Raw genomic sequence first — 16,456 nt, forward strand, 5'->3', positions numbered from 1 at the left:
GATCAGAGAAGGACAAAAAGAGAAAAGTGTTCTAATGGAGGAGCCTGGAAAATAGTAGACACTCAGTAAGTAAGTACTGTCTCTGTTTATTTCCCCTGTCCTGTACTGTGATTTCTCTTGGTTATCTCCAAACATTTAATGACAATGTACAATTCCTAATGTTGTGTGTCTATGGTACTTAGAGAAAATAGACTGTTAATTGAAGGCTATTACAAAATTTTGGTTTCAGGAGCTCATCGTAATGGAAAGAGTGCCAGCAGCAGCAAAGTCAGCTGCATGAGAATTCATCACTGATATCAGTGATGAGGTAGTTAATGTTTAACAATTAGGACTTAAGAAAAATAACTAACTGTACTATTTGCTGCTTTCTATGGTAGAAATATTCCCATGTTGTAGATTTCCAGCTACCAACAGGATATAAACTGGATGCAGAATGATTGAAAATGCACAGAATGGACTCAAGTGAGCCTCTGTTGGATCCAGTGTGCTAACACCATGCTTCATCTGTCCCACATATGTCTGAGAGAGGTAACTCTTCATGAATGGGAAAGGCAGACATTATTTATTCACTTATGCTACCACTGGACAAAAGGGATGATCATTCTTCTTTCTGTCTACTTTTAAGTCTATTTTGAGATTTAAATATAATTATGTATTTGAAAGTTCTTTGTAAATTCCAAATTGCCATCCAACACTGATGGGATGATCAATGAAAAGAAGGAAGACAATGATAGTCACAATCCTTTCTTTCAAACTGTGCTTGAATTTCAACTTTGTTTCATAGGCTTCACATCTTCTCAAATACACAATAATTCTCCTCACTTTGATGAATTGCCAAATATTATTTTGTCACATTAAAGCTTCCTATTTTGTCTCATTCATAACTATAAATGGAATGTTGCCTATTGTTTTCTCATGTTCACACCAACAGTTGCTGTTATTATTTTATAGATAATTTTACTTAAGTTAATTAATTTATTCAGAATTTTAAAATCATAAATTGTTGTTGGATTTTATCAAATATTTTCCTTTTAAGTATCACAATGGTCACTCTTTTTGTACTTTAGTCTCTTAATATGATATATTACTTTTAAGGATTATTTAAAATGAAAATGTCCTGATGTGTCAATCATGAATCAAATTTGTTTCTGATATATTAACTTTACTACAATGTTGGATTTGATTTAGTAAGATTTTATACAGAATTTTTTTCATCCATAATCCCAAGTCAAGTGGGCCTAAAATTATCTCCTTGCCTTTGAAGGCAATATTTATAATTATTTGATAAATAAATTTTTTCATATGCATATTGACTCAATCTTATGTGGCTTGGTTCTTCTCTTCCATATTTTCTTTTTATTTTTTTGTCAGGTTGATTTATCTAGTGAGTGGCCCTTGACCATGTTTTGCTCAGGATAGGTCAGGTTCACATTTGAGGTACTGGAGCTATCATTCAGAATACCCATTTGCTCCCAGTTGTAGCATCTCCCTTGGAAAATTCTGGGCACTGGTTGACCATTATGGTTTTTAGACTCCATTGGTAACTCCACCTTATGTTGACACAGCCTTTGACTACCTTACTGGCATTCAGTACATTTTCTTTGAGGGTTGAATAAATTAAGTTTCAGAGATTTGCAAGCACTCACTTTTATAGCATTTATACTGAAAGCTTCTGAACCAACTGAACTTATATTCTACCACTGTTCTTGTCCTAATTTACCTGACCAAATCTGACTCCAAGGTTAAGACTTAAGGCTAATCCTTACCCTTTTATTTTTGGACAGATTTAATTTTAGTTTTTGTTAATTTTTTAAAATGTAATATTGGCATATATTCAATTGTACATAGTAGAGAAATTCATCATGACACTCAGTTTTGTTTATATCACATAAATAAAATCATGACTAAAAAAGCATTTCTTTTTTTTCTTTTGGCAGTGCCAGGGTTTGAACTCAGGGCCTCACTCTTGCTAGGCAATTGCTCTAATTCTTGAGCCACTCCTCCAGCCCTAAAAAAGGCATTTCTTATATATTGAACTCTTAGTATGGACCAAGCACTTTGTACTTCATTCTCATAATAATTTAATCATTATTTCTTTTTGTAGATAAAAAATGGAAACTCAGATATATAAAATATTTTTTCCAAGATTACAAGGTAGAGAGTAGATAAGATGGGCATTACGTCAAGGTTATAAGACTTTAAAGACCATGTTTCTAATGACTCCCCTGGGTATTTAATTTTTCTTTGTAAATCATATAATTAAAAATCAACTGGACAAGTTAGAAGTTAGTAAGCTTCTATTCTCATACCATGAATACTTGGTGCCATTTAAAAATGTATGTATTTTAAAATTTTACTTTTAAATGTAATCTCATTTTTTATTTTAATATTTTAAGTAAAATATTACATTATGTTGTCTTTATAGAAATTCTTCAAGGGAAAATTTATAGAGAGCCCTATAAACAATAATTTTGGCAGAAAGAACTATGAAAAATAAATTTAAGGCATACATATCATAGTACTGCATGTATTAAATTCAGCATCTTATCACAAATCATTACATTCAATATAAATGCAGAATTTTATCATACTGAAAGATATTTTCTCTGTCAAGAAAATAATTATCAATTTTAGAAGTCATGACTTCTAGAAATACAAATTGAATTACTCACCACTGAGCTTTGGGCTGGGTGTTCCTAATGCAGGTCTAGGATCTTTCACCAATATTTTGGAACCAGCTATGAAAAGAAAAAGTGAGTGTTTGCAGAAGTTGCTATAATAGCATGCATAGACACACACATAAAATGTGACACACTGCCAATTATACTCTCTTAAATATTACATAAGTTTTCAAAATGTCCTGTTCATTACAACATCTCACTTTCCTATGCAAAACTCCTATTGTGTAAGTAGCAACTTCAATAATTACCCCTATCCTATGCCAGTGGGAAAAGGGGCAGATTATTGCTGTCCTGTCATCTTGAGACAAGTTTCTTATCTTAAAGGATAAATGGAAACAGTTTCTCTGAACAGGAAAGCTCCTGAGGATATGTTTCTGTAGACAAAAGGCAAAATCTATTTGCATAGGGTTGATGCTGAAGAATCAAAAATGGTTAAAATGGCTCAAAACATACAAGAAATATGATAGACTCAAAGGTGAAATATTTTAAGATCAAAACCAAAGAAATCAATGTGAGGTGCTTGAAGGGAATGGACAGTTGTAGAAATACAACATGCACTGCTTTATAGGGCATGTGTCTTAAGAGGTAATGTCTTTGAAAGGATTTCAGTGGTCGTGATTTTGGTGAATAACACTGAAAAATGGAGAGCATTCAGAAAGGAGCAAATATTGATATGATGTTGATTTGGCCAGAGACTGCTACAGTTGTCCCAGCAGAGATAATGCTGAGTTGTATTACCATAGCATGATGAGAAAAAAGAAAATAGATAAGGTTGCTATTAAAATTGTGGTGAGTTTAGATGGCAGATTATTTAGAACCAATAGACAATTAAAAGGGGAAAATAAATTGATGAGCTCAGTTTTACAACTATTGACTACGTAGAGATGTCAAGTAAGCAATTGAATATAAAAGTCTTAGACTAAAAGAAGAAAAATGAGCTACAAATATTAATTTGTAAGTAATTTTCATAGAAGAGACAACTAGCTTGAATGAGATCACCTAGGAGGGCATATAAAATGAAAGGAGATGATTAGGTGCTAAGCCTTTAGAAAATCATGAGTAGAAAAGAGTAAACTTGTAAAGAAAATGAAGAATGGATAACTAAAATTATGAGGTAATAAAATATTCATTCAACAAATATTTACTGATCACTTTTCACATATAAGACACCAATATTGATGTAAAGCTTATAGTTCAAACACTATGAATAAAGTTTTTGTTACTGAGATTAAATTCTTAGTTGAGGAGGGACAGATAAGAAACTAAGAGAGTAGAAACAGATAACAGCAAGCAAATAAAAACATTTTCTCATAAAGTAGGGTTTTCTATCATACAATTTTAAGAAAGAAAAAGAAAACAGATTCTAAGAGAAGAGAGTGAAAACATTTGGAGAAAGGAAAAGTGTCATTTGTGCATGCTGCAAAAATCAAATATTAGAAGGCCTGAAAAAAGATATAAGGAAAAGGAGTTTATTGATGACCTGATCAATAACTCTAGAAAGCTTTCTTTACAGCTTCTTCTGATAAGGAAATCCTTGTTCTGCTAGTATTTCACATTGTGTCCAGGTAGGGACTATATTGACCAAGCAGTAACAGAGATGGGAACCTCATATAGTTCTAATTAAAATATTATAACAAACTGACTGAGTCATAGGTTTAGAGATGGGATCAGTTCAAAATTATGATAGGAAGAGTGCTTTTCTGGCCAAATTTTGGCAACGACTACTAGGGACACTTTGACAAAGGGCTATGAAGCCAGGTATACTGGTAGTAATTTACTCTACCCTAATGGGTTGACTAGTGTTCACATCAAACATTAGAATATGACCTTAATTGGAAATAAATCCTTTGCAGACTTTAACTAATTATAGGTAGTGGAATGAAATAAACATGAATTCAGTGTGAACCCTAATTAAAATGCCTGGCACCCTTTTAACAACAGAAGAGGATAATTCACAGGACAGAAGGACATAAGAAGATGTTTTGTAAGCAGAAGTTATAGTAAAACTATGAACCAAGGAATGCCAACAGCTGCCAAGAACTATGAGAGGCAAGGCAAGACTCTTCTCTAGAACTCAAAGAGCACAGAAGTTCCTGTTGACAATTTGACTTTGGACTTCTGAACCATAGGTCTATGAAAGAATAAATTTCTATATTGTTAAGATTCACAGATTTTGGTATGAAAATGTTAGAAAATTAACATACCAACCTTGAAGAGAGAACTTGAAGAAAGATTAATGATAAAAACCAAATCAGCAGGGAAAAGAAGTTAACAAAAGATCTGAATAATATTTCTATGTTTCTGGATCAAGAAACATTCGTGTAATGTCTGCTCTTCAAGATTGTTTCTATGGCAATTTGAATTGAGTTTTTGTCTCTTGTATCTAAGACAGGCCTAAATAATGCAATCTTTTTTGTTAATACTGTCTGTAGAGAAAACTGACCTTCACAAACAGGAACTTTTCCAGTCCAGGTATTGTCAGATCTACATACTCTATGTTCTGTTCCACCTGCTAAGAAAAAGCCAGGCTGGCAGGTGTAAATTAGTGTATACCCATGAGATGGAAGGTCCATTCCTACTACATTTGCATGAGAAGGAGTTTCTGGTTGCTTACAGCTGTGGGCTATATTTAAAAAAGAGAAGAATGTTAATGTTCCATAAGCATCTTAATAAAAATGTGAGAAAAGAGTCAAAATATGCTTTTGACATATTTAATACCATTATTTAAGCATATCTTAGAATAATTATCCAATAAACTAAGAAAATGTGTCAATGTGACTATACATATTTTTTTCATAGTCTAAAAGCCATGTGTGGAACATGGGTATGTGTTAGTAGATAAGAAAGAAAAATATAGATTTACTATGGCTTATTAAGCTCATAAATGCATCTATAGTACCATCTTACAGAGTCACAATGAACAACATTTAAAAATAGCTATAAAGTCCTGCAGTAAGATACCACTTACATTTTTTCAAGCTTGTGATCATTTAGAGAATTCAGGGAATTCTGAAATAATTTTCAAATTTAACAAGGTGTGTTTGTGACTTCTTTTGGCATATCATTCTAGATTACCTCAAACACTTAGAAAAACTTTTTACATATGATTACAAACGTTAACAGTTACTAGTTTGGATCCTCCTATCTTAGACTACTTCAGTTTGTAAGTGCAGATCTATGAAGCTAACAACTAATAAATAACCACATAAAGTTACATAGTAGACAAACTAACACAATTATAAGAGATTTTCCAAAAGAACAAAATTGGACCTCATGTCTTCTGTCTTCTGACTTCTTTAGAAAGATGGCTTTCTCATTAAGCATTGGTTTTGATACAGCAGCAAAATTGCATAAATGAAATATGCTTTATAATAGTCTAAAAATTAATTTTGCACGTTTATTGTATAGATGCTTAAAAGGATTAAGAAAGGTTTTCAATCTTAGGAGAAAATATATATATAAATTTTTAGTCATGATAATTATCATGTATTATACATAATACTTACGTATGCATTCAGGCTGAATTCCACTCCATGTGAGGTCAGGGAGACAAGTGCGTGTTGTAGACCCTTGAAGTAAGTGTCCTTTTTTGCAATGAAACTGTACAACACTTCCTACCTATTTCAAATTGCAGAGAAAGAAGTCTCACAATGCAACTTCAAATATCACAATAAACAGGAAAAAAACCTGTGAGTGAGAAAATGCTTTCACATGAAATCCTTTATAGTTGAGTTGAAAAAATATAGAAATTGAAATCTGATTGAAAAGAATATTGGGAAAAATCTCAAGATTGAAGAAAAAGCCTAGACCCACGGAATCAGAAACTCTTAAAAGGGGAACACATGATCTCACTTAATAAACCTTCTGTGTGACTTTGGTGAGCATTAAAGTCTGAGAACAACTGATACAAAAGCAAAAAAGATAATACATGATGAGAAAATTATGGAGGTTAAAATATCCATCATCTGTTTTAGGAAAAAAAGAAAGTATATTTTATTGGTTAGCTGGATGGTTCACCAAGTGAGCAGAGAAGTTGGAAGATTGTTAGGTGGGAAGCATTGGGATATAATAAATTAAAAAAAGAACCCAGAGAAAGGTACATTTCATTTTAATTCTGGATCTGATCTTAGTTGAATCAGCTACATCTCCTCTTTGAGACTTAATTTCTCATCTATAAATAATGATTGTGCTATTATTTGTCTTGAGATTTGTTTTAAGGATTAAATGAAATAGAATTTATAATCCACTCCACACTGGGATGGCACATAAATTTCAAATGAATTCTAGCTATAATGATGAAGTTTGAGACATAAGTGAGGATCAGTTCTGAAAGAATAAGAATGGTGATTCTAATTATGAGGCTGGTGCTACTTAGATTTCACAATTTACCAGCACATGGACTGAGAATGCTCAGCCACTGTCTTTAGGATTCATCACTCAGACCTTGTTTTCTGACTTCAATTTTTACTAATGGAGCATCAGTTTTAGTCCTGAGCTTTCAGGATTAAGAAAGATTGAATTTTTATGGGCTTATATTCAAAAATAATAAAAAGATTTTTATTGTGACAAATGAATATTTATGGATTTTTCTTTTATAATTCATCTCATTATATTCGTCATTTAAGGGACTAAATTGTACTTAAATATTAATTTCAAATACAAACTGGACATCACCACAATTATTTTGGTAGGGTAAAATATGCTATGATTAAATGTCTTGGAATTTATAGTTCAACAATTTGGGATTAATTATCTAAAGATTTGGATGTAAAATATTCCATAACTACGATAACTTTATGAAACAAACTTTGAATCCAAGTAACGTATCTTCTATTGCCCAGAGCTCAAATGAAAGAGTGATAGAGAGCAGTTAATGAAATATGTGTGCTTGGCACTTACTCCATAATTAATCTAGATGGAGTATCAATCATTTTGACAGCTAATTCTCCCCAGGTTACTCCCACATTTTTCACTACTAGTCCATTTTTATTCAAAATTGTTTTAACTTAGAATATTTAAGAAAGAAAAATAAATTCTGTTTCATATTTTTTTCAACAAGTATTCTCTAAGAACAGGAGACTCATTTTTATATGTTAATAAATATATCTCTATCCAAAAATGTACTATATAAATCTATATGGCCAGGTATGGTAGGTCATACCTGTAACCCCAGCTACTAAGAAGGCAAAGAAAGGAAGACCACTAGTTCAAAACCACCCTGGAGAATGTTAGCAAGATCCTATCTCAAAAAGGAAATTTAAAAAGGGCTGGGCATGGCACCAGTGGTAGAGCACTTGTCTAGCAAATGCCAGGTCCTGGGTTGAATCTCCAGTACCATCAACTAAATAAATACATAAACTTACATAGGCAAAAATAATGAAATTTAAGAAAAAAATTAAGAAAATGGCTTTGGTGACTCTACAGTTAATTTCTTTTTATTGTTTTGCTGGTTGGGGGTATATTGTGGCATTTACAAAAGTTCTTACAATGTATCAAATGTATCATACTTGGATTCGCTCCCTCTCCACTCATTTATCTCCCCCTTCCCCCATTCCTGAAATAGTTTGAACAGGTATTATTTTTGCATTTACATATATGTGTACACAGTATTTGCAGCATATTCCCCTCCTGCCCTTTCCCTGTCACCTCCCCCTTCCCACTGGTACCACCCACCCTCGGAACTTGTTCTGCTCTCCTGTTCTCTCATTTTGTAGAGGAAAAAAGAAAAAAAATGATATTTTTGCTTATTTGAGATACAAGTGTAGCAACACAGGGAGTTTCCTTTTGATATTTCCATGTATATATGTACTATAATCCAATTGTTTCATATCCTCATTTTTTTTTCATTCTACCTTCAACTCTTTATTATGGAGTTTTAGCCAGTTTAAGAATTCCATATTCATTCTTGTATAGAGAGTATACTAACCATTTTTACCTTCTTAGTTTCCTTCTTTCAACCTACCCTCTCATATGTGACCTCCCCTTAGTGTAACCAATTTTCTTAATATTGCTATATTTGTATTAGGTGTATACCCTACATATGAGAGAGAACATGCCACTTTTGGCCTTCTGAGTCTGGCTAACTTCACTTAAGATGGTGTTCCACAGCTCAATCTGAAATCTTGCTTCTTCTAGGATTGGCTTCCTGTAACTGTGATTTACTTCCTAGCTCACAAAACTTACGAAATCCTGATTTTTTCTGGAAATCTGAAACTGAGATTAAGCTGATCACTTTCTGTGTGACTAACATGTAGATAGAAATGAAATGATTCATCTTTGTTCACATGGCCAAACCACAGAGGTGAAAGATGAGGCAAGTGAACAGGGAGCAGTGGAAAAGCCTAAGTAAAACTACCCAGGCTCAGCTTCACTTCTGGCTTGCTTTGTTTCACCTACATTCCCTTTCTTCCGTGCTTGGATATACCTGCACAAGATTTGTAATACCAGTAGGTCTGAGTTCACTCAAAAATTTCTGTTATCTGCAAGCTTTTTTCTCAACTCACAAAGATACTTTTTCTGCATATGAGACCATATTCACGTGGTTTTCACCAAAGACTTGTTATTAGCTAGAATTACATAATTTTTACTGTGTTGTCTCTGTACAGATTTAGCTAACATATTTAGTATATATATGCAAATATACATGCATACCTCCATAAACATGTAAGAAAGGTGATGTTCCTGACTTACATACTTGATATATTTTTTATTTTAATAGACATTGACATAATTAAAATGTAATTACCATATTTATAATCTAGCCTAGTTATACTTCTGTAGCTAGACAAAAATACTCTAGCAGATATTTATTAGCGCAAGGTATTCAGGGTTACGCTAACTTGGTGATTACAATTTTCAATGATTATAGTAATAAAAGTTTTACAATGCAGACTTAATGCAGATTTTTTCCATTTTGTTGACTGACTTCTAAAACTAACCATTTTTATTTCCATTATCTCAAAGAATATTTACGAGGAAGGTCTCATATTTTTCAGAAAATCAGCCTGATTTTGTATACTACCGACAGCATCAACATTTTGTGTTCTGCAAAGATATTGTCACCAACTTGCTATGTAATCACAACAAATTGTATTTTGTTTCAGTTTCTTCATGTATATGATAAGAACTCATGCCATGAAGCTTGTAGCCCATTTTTCAAGATTTAGACCAATTGATAAAAACCTTTTATGGAGATATGAATCTAAAGTTCTCTAAAACACTGATATAATAGGGAATGAGACTTGTTTTTACACTTTTGAATTATCTGCAGCAGCCTGAGGCAAACCAAAAGAACTGGAAACACTATTAAATGAATGCTCATACTGTGCCTGAACTGTAGATAAATGAAAACTATTTTTAGCCACAAAAATATGGCACTTTAAATGAGACCTTCCTTTAGAAATGCATGCTCTTCAGGCTCACACTGAATTTCACTCAGAATAGCACAATTTAGAAATCCCTGCCACAGAAAGCAATTGGGTAACGTGTAAATTGGCTGTTTGCTTTTGGAATCAGTGTGTACTTTGGCTCCCCTTAGACTCATGTAATAGAAAACTTGCTGAATCTCTACATAAAATCTAAATTGGAAAAAGAGAGAACAAGAAAGTCAGCCACACATGACTGTGCATGCTAAAGAATTCTCCTAAACACTCCAGCTATGTGTTGTATAATATTAGATTATGGTCAGATTATGTCTCAGAAATTTCCCACATAAATGTCAATGACTAAAATATATTTTAGTCTTATATACAATAATTACCTTGTTCAATAATCACATTTTTATGTATTTCATGTTTGACTCTGAAGTCTCTTCTCTAACCCCACTCATTTTATGTTTCCTCACCATGCACCATACCTTCCTATAGCATTTACTCATTTACTTACTCACTTATTTACTATACCCTTCATGTTCTACCGCTTATGGGTTTTCTGATATTCAGAGCTCTCTCCCCACCTTTTCTTTTATTTCTTCACCATATTCAGTTAGTTGATTTTCTGGAAACAACTTTTACTGTTCCTAATTTCCTTTACTTCCACTCCTGTTGCATGTTATCTTTTTTTCATTTGTTTGTGAATTCAGATACAATCATGACATTTTTTCTGTTTGTGTCAAGAAGACTAGAAAGCTCATAAACCAAAGAAGATTTCTGACCTAGTTTTATATTAAATGGAAGTATCTATTTAAAGGAACCACATGAGATGGGCATGGTAGCATATACCTAAGAATCCTAGCACTCAGGAAGCTGTGGCAGTAGGATCAGGTTGGAGGGAAGAGCCAGGTTTGAGGCCAGTAAGGTAGTGAAACCCTGTCTCAAAACCCTAAATAAATAAATAAATACAAAATAAGAAAAAGTACCCACTTGAAATCCAAACGTATTGTTCTGAGATCCGTGCCGTGGCACAGCTGGGTTTTCACAAGAGGTCCGAGTAGGTTCTAACATAAAGATCAAAAACATAACATTCCTTTAACATTTATAATAGATACATTTCTCTCATGCAAAACATTTTTAAATGATCTGGGTTTAATGAAAGTACCCTGGATAAAAATAAAATATATAAATCTGATAACATTTCCCCCTGGACAGAGCCCGTTGTGCTTGAAAAAAGACATTCAGGTCAAGAATATTTGATATGCATTACACAATTCTTGAACTGTGTATCCTTTTAATAGGGAAAGTAGTTGATATGGAGTCGACTCTGTAGATATAAAGCCAAGAAAAATCACAGGATCCTAAAGAAGTCTCCATACATAAAACCCAGCTAAGTTATGACTTCAGGGTAGGTGATATTTCCCTGAAGAAGCAAAAAGTTATTTCTAGAAACAAGGTTTAGTCATTTGGATTTCACAACTACCTATAGGATATTCATGAATAAGAATCTTGGGATTGGTGGTCTCTAAGTTGGTTTGTTTGTGTGACAGGTTTTTTGGTTGGTTTACCAAGCATGACATTTAATGTTGTTGGAGTAAGTTTCATTTCATATGAATGTGTTTTATTGGCTCTAACAATCCACATAAATGGCAGTATTTAATAATGCAATTATTTTGAAAATTTCTTTCTTTTACATTTCATTGTTATAGCAAAATTATTTCAACTGTTTCTACTGCAAGTTTAAAAATGCTAAAAATAATGATGCCTTCTACCAACAGTTACTTTCAGTGCCATCCAATTGCCTGTGTATTTTAAGTTAGTTTTTCATACTTAGCCAACTGAAGTTTTAGGATAAAGCAAACTAATAAATACCACTGTCATCTATTAATTCTGCAGCACTGAATATAATCAGTCTTTAATTAATATTACCTATGCAGTGAGGTGATGAGCCACTCCAAGTGCCATCTGCTTGACATATTCTGGTGCTTGAGCCCACTAATATGAAAGGAGCATTGCAGCTGAATGAAACCTCTGACTGATATATAAAGCTTTTGCCTTCTCGTTTTCCTTGGGAAGGTGTACCAGGGTCACCACAAAACTTTGCTAGAAGTGAAAATAAAGAAAGTGATCACAAAGTGATCACAAATACTTAGGATTCATCAGAATAAATAGTTCAGAAAAACAGTGACAACTCATTGTAATATTGCACTAAAGTGACATGTTATCCATGATAATTTGTCCCAGTGAAATTTCTTTCTGTCTTGTAGCTACAAAAATACTGATTGAAAAACTGAGTAGAACATTTAGTCTTATATATTCTATCTAGCTTACTACAGTAATAGGATACTTTTTTTTTCATTTTTCTTTTATTATTCATATGTGCATACAAGGCTTGGTTTATTTCTCCCCCCTGCCCCCAACCCCTCCCTTACCACCCACTCCACCCCCTCCCGCTCCCCCCCTCAATACCCAGCAGAAACTATTTTGCCCTTATCTCTAATTTTGTTGTAGAGAGAGTATAAGCAATAATAGGAAGGAACAAGGGGTTTTGCTGGTTGAGATAAAGATAGCTATACAGGGCATTGACTCACATTGATTTCCTGTGCGTGGGTGTTACCTTCTAGGTTAATTCTTTTTAATCTAACCTTTTCTCTAGTTCCTGGTCCCCTTTTCCTATTGCTACAGTAATAGGATACTTTTTATTTTGTGTTTTACATTGACCAGAATCAAACTATGTATTGGTACCTGTATCAGTACATCCATGCTGCAAAGCTGGAATCTATTCCTGAAAAAGCATGTGATTCATAGGTAGCTCTGTGAAAAATAATCCATCTATAATGTTACAAATTGTCTTTTGTAGATTATACTGCCCCTTTTTCACATATGTATATCTAAATATATGTTTGTTTAATGTTAATATAATTTTAATGTATTTTGACTACATAGAGCACATATATAAATATCTTATTGATTTCCTCTTGAAAATATAGTTAATTTTTTTAACAAAAAAGGGAAAAAGGCTATCTCCTTTTAAAGGATCCTAATCTACATAAAACTAAGGAATTTCAATGTTTTCCAACCACTGAAAAGATCAACTTGACAGGATTGCCAAACAAATTGATTAAATGATCCCCTCCAAAATATATTTATTAACTACTAAAGACAAACACTGTTCTAAGTGGTTTTAGCCATTTGGACATATCAGTAAACATAAAAAGGAAGACTCCTGCCCTTATGGAGTTTATATGTTTGTGATATAAGCAAACAAACAATAACCATAATATATAAGTTAAGAAATAAAGGTAGTGTGTGGGAAAGCAGTAAATCCTAAGTGGAAAAATAGTTCAAGGAAAGGAGATTACAACTGTGGGTGGGTGGCTGTCAGGAGATGTAAATAGATTTTAAATAACATGGCAAAGCCATAACTCATTGCAAAGAGATATGGAGGGAACAAAGTATCTAGCCAGGCTGATATTTCAAGGGAGAGCACACCAGAGAGAGGAAAACAACACTCATGTGCTGGGGCACAGTCAGCATCCTAGAGAAGGAAGAACTAAACCAGAGTGACAAGAGCACAGTGAATATGCAGAGGGGAATAGGGATGAGATCAAATGGTTTAGATCTAGTAGAGTACTCATGCAAATGAACCTGTATCAGGTGCTTTCAAGTTTTTCTCATGGTTAAAAATATAAATATTTCTTTAAAGGGTTTCTACTTTGAGGAGTAATTTTCAAAAATAAAATCTGGACATGGTGGCACATGTATATAATCCCAATGTTTGGAGGACCGTAAGGAAGATAGTGAGCTCAAGGACAACTCAACTATGTAGCAATTTGGAGGCCAATGCTGGCTGTATAATGAAATCTAGTCTCAAAAAGAAAGAAAAAGAAAGAGAGAGAGGAAGGAAGGAAGGAAGGAAGGAAGGAAGGAAGGAAGGAAGGAAGGAAGGAAGGAAGGAAGACAGAAAGACATAGATAGCTAAGAAAAGTTTATAAACAAAATAGTTTACCCTAAAATTTAGAATCAGACCAGAAAGAATATGATGGCTAATTAAAAGTTCCTACATTGGTAAAACCAGATTTTTTTCAATTAGCATTGGAAAGAGTTTAAGTACTTTATATTTCTTCTAGCAAATTTAAAAAGCTAAGTAAAATTCCATTGTGTACAAGTACCACATTTTCTTGATCCATTCATCAGTAGTGATAACTTGGCTATTGTGAATAATGCTGCAATAAACATGGGTGTGCAAGTGCCTCTGTAGTAACCTGTGTTGCATTCCTTTGGGTATATTCCCAGGAGTGGGATTGCTGGATCATGTGGCAGGTCTATGTTTAGATTTTTAAGAAGCCTCCAAATTATTTTCCAGAGTGGTTTCACCAGCTTGCATACCCACCAGCAGTGTAAGAGGGATCCTTTTTTCCCACATCCTCACCAACACATGCTGTTTGTGGTGTTTTTGATAATGGCTATTCTCACAGGGGTGAGGTGGAATCTTAGTGTGGTTTTGATTTGCATTTCCCTTATGCCTAGAGATGGTGAGCATTTTTTTCATGTGTTTTTTGGTCATTGAATTTCTTCTTTTGAGAAAGTTCTATTTAATTCATTTGCAGGTAAATGGATAGAACTGGAGAACATCATTCTGAGCGAGGTCAGCCAGGCTCAGAAGACCAAAAATCGTATGTTCTCCCTCATATGTGAACTTTAGATCTAGGGCAAATGCAGCAATGTGGCTGGAATTGGATCACATGACAAGGGGAGAGCACATATGGGAGATATAGGAATAGGTAAAAAACCCAAAATATGAAAGTATTTGATGTCCCCAATCCAGAGGAACTAATACAAAAACCTTAAAGTGACAGAGGTTAACATGAGAAGGGGATCAGGAACCAGTGTAAAGATCAGTTAGAGATGAATCAACATGGGTTGTAACACACTTGTACATGAAAGCAATGCTGGGAATCTCTCTTTATAGCTATCCTTAACTCAATTAGCAAAAACGCTTTGTCTTCCTTATTATGCTTATGTCTCTTCTTCAACAAAATTAGAGATAAGGGCAGAACAGGTTCTGCCTGGAAGTGGCAGGGGGAGAAATGACTCAAACAATGTATGCACATGTGAATAAATGAATAATTAAAGATAAATAAATAAATAAAAAGCTAAGTATCAATTGTTACTATAAGACATAATTTTAAGTATGGAAATTATACTTACGCAAGCACTGTGGTACTTCACCACTCCAGGTACCATTCCCTACACAGGTCAAAACAGCAGGAAAGGACAGTTCATATCCTGGAGAACAGATGTAGCTGATACTAAAGCCCCAGTCAAAATTTGTTCCCTCCAGCCTTCCATTAGAGATCTGGGGAGGAGCTGGGCAAGTAACAGCTGCAATTACATTAAAAGCGATTAGACACAGCTGTTGAAAATACTGGGTGTAAAAAAATAAATATCATTAGGAGAAGCATATGTGCTAATTTAATCTTTGGAGGACAATATGTGGGACATGTTATATTCTCCGGGTAGTATTCCTGAAACATCCCAGGAATTCATCCCTTAGAATGCTACTTTTTCTTGGCAACATAATGGCTACTAGTTGTCAGACATTCTTTTACAAAATAGCAAGCTGTCTGACATATAAGGGGAGGCAAATAGGGGGTGACCTTCTATCTGGTATACTCTAATTGATAAATATTGGTTTTATATAAAATTATTTTCATTGACCTTTAGGGATACTGAGAATCTGGGTGGTTTGGCTATATACAGTATCAGTTTTGTAACTGAGGAATTTGGAAATAGTTCTGTAGCATTTTTAAAAACATAGGTTATGTGTCTGATTACAACATTCCAATTGGTTCCCATCACCTGTTAAGATTCATATGTTGAAACTGTTACAGGATTTGTAAATACATTTAAAAATTTTTTAAAGATGATTTTGGTTAAAATGTTTTAAACTGCCCTCAAGCAAGTACAGTTTGGATAGTGGCAGAGATGAAAGGAAAAGGGGTGTCAGCAACAAAGTCTAATAACAAGGAGTGATTTCGTTTCAGTGAATGGCAACATATAAAGAATATTTTTTTGAGTTTGTTAACATTGCAATCATTAGTTTCAACTAATTAACATATAAAACAGCTTCTAAGGTATAAAATGTATGCATATATTTTATATAAAACTGTATATTTATGCTGACCTATATTCACACAAATTTCACTAAACTGATCTTTACATTTCACTAAAATGATCTCTATATAAATCACTACAAATAAATAGCTAGTATACAAAACTATAAGTGATCTGATTAAAAAGCTGTATAATCCAGAAAAAAAGACAAACACTTTGGAAGTATTATTTCTTGCTAAAGTTTCATTCAGGGAGGTTTTAAATTATCAATTTCCAGATATATAAAAT

The 16,456-nt window shown here is 33.5% G+C and overlaps 1 protein-coding gene across 6 annotated transcripts in view; it reads right to left on the reverse strand.

Annotated features, from left to right (window-relative positions):
- Positions 1 to 16,456, reverse strand: part of Csmd3 (CUB and Sushi multiple domains 3) — a 1,205,819-nt gene that overhangs the window by 15,354 nt on the left and 1,174,009 nt on the right. For all 6 annotated transcript variants that reach the window (XM_074069090.1, XM_074069089.1, XM_074069088.1 and 3 more), the window contains 6 exons: positions 15,263 to 15,436; positions 11,981 to 12,154; positions 11,042 to 11,115; positions 6,188 to 6,299; positions 5,125 to 5,304; positions 2,673 to 2,738 (listed from right to left, as the gene is read on the reverse strand). In XM_074069090.1, coding sequence (XP_073925191.1) covers positions 2,673 to 2,738; positions 5,125 to 5,304; positions 6,188 to 6,299; positions 11,042 to 11,115; positions 11,981 to 12,154; positions 15,263 to 15,436 — 780 coding nt within the window. The remainder of the gene's footprint in view (positions 1 to 2,672; positions 2,739 to 5,124; positions 5,305 to 6,187; positions 6,300 to 11,041; positions 11,116 to 11,980; positions 12,155 to 15,262; positions 15,437 to 16,456) is intronic.

Source organism: Castor canadensis, chromosome 3, assembly GCF_047511655.1.
Source record: "Castor canadensis chromosome 3, mCasCan1.hap1v2, whole genome shotgun sequence".
Classification (NCBI taxonomy): Eukaryota; Metazoa; Chordata; class Mammalia; order Rodentia; family Castoridae; genus Castor; species Castor canadensis.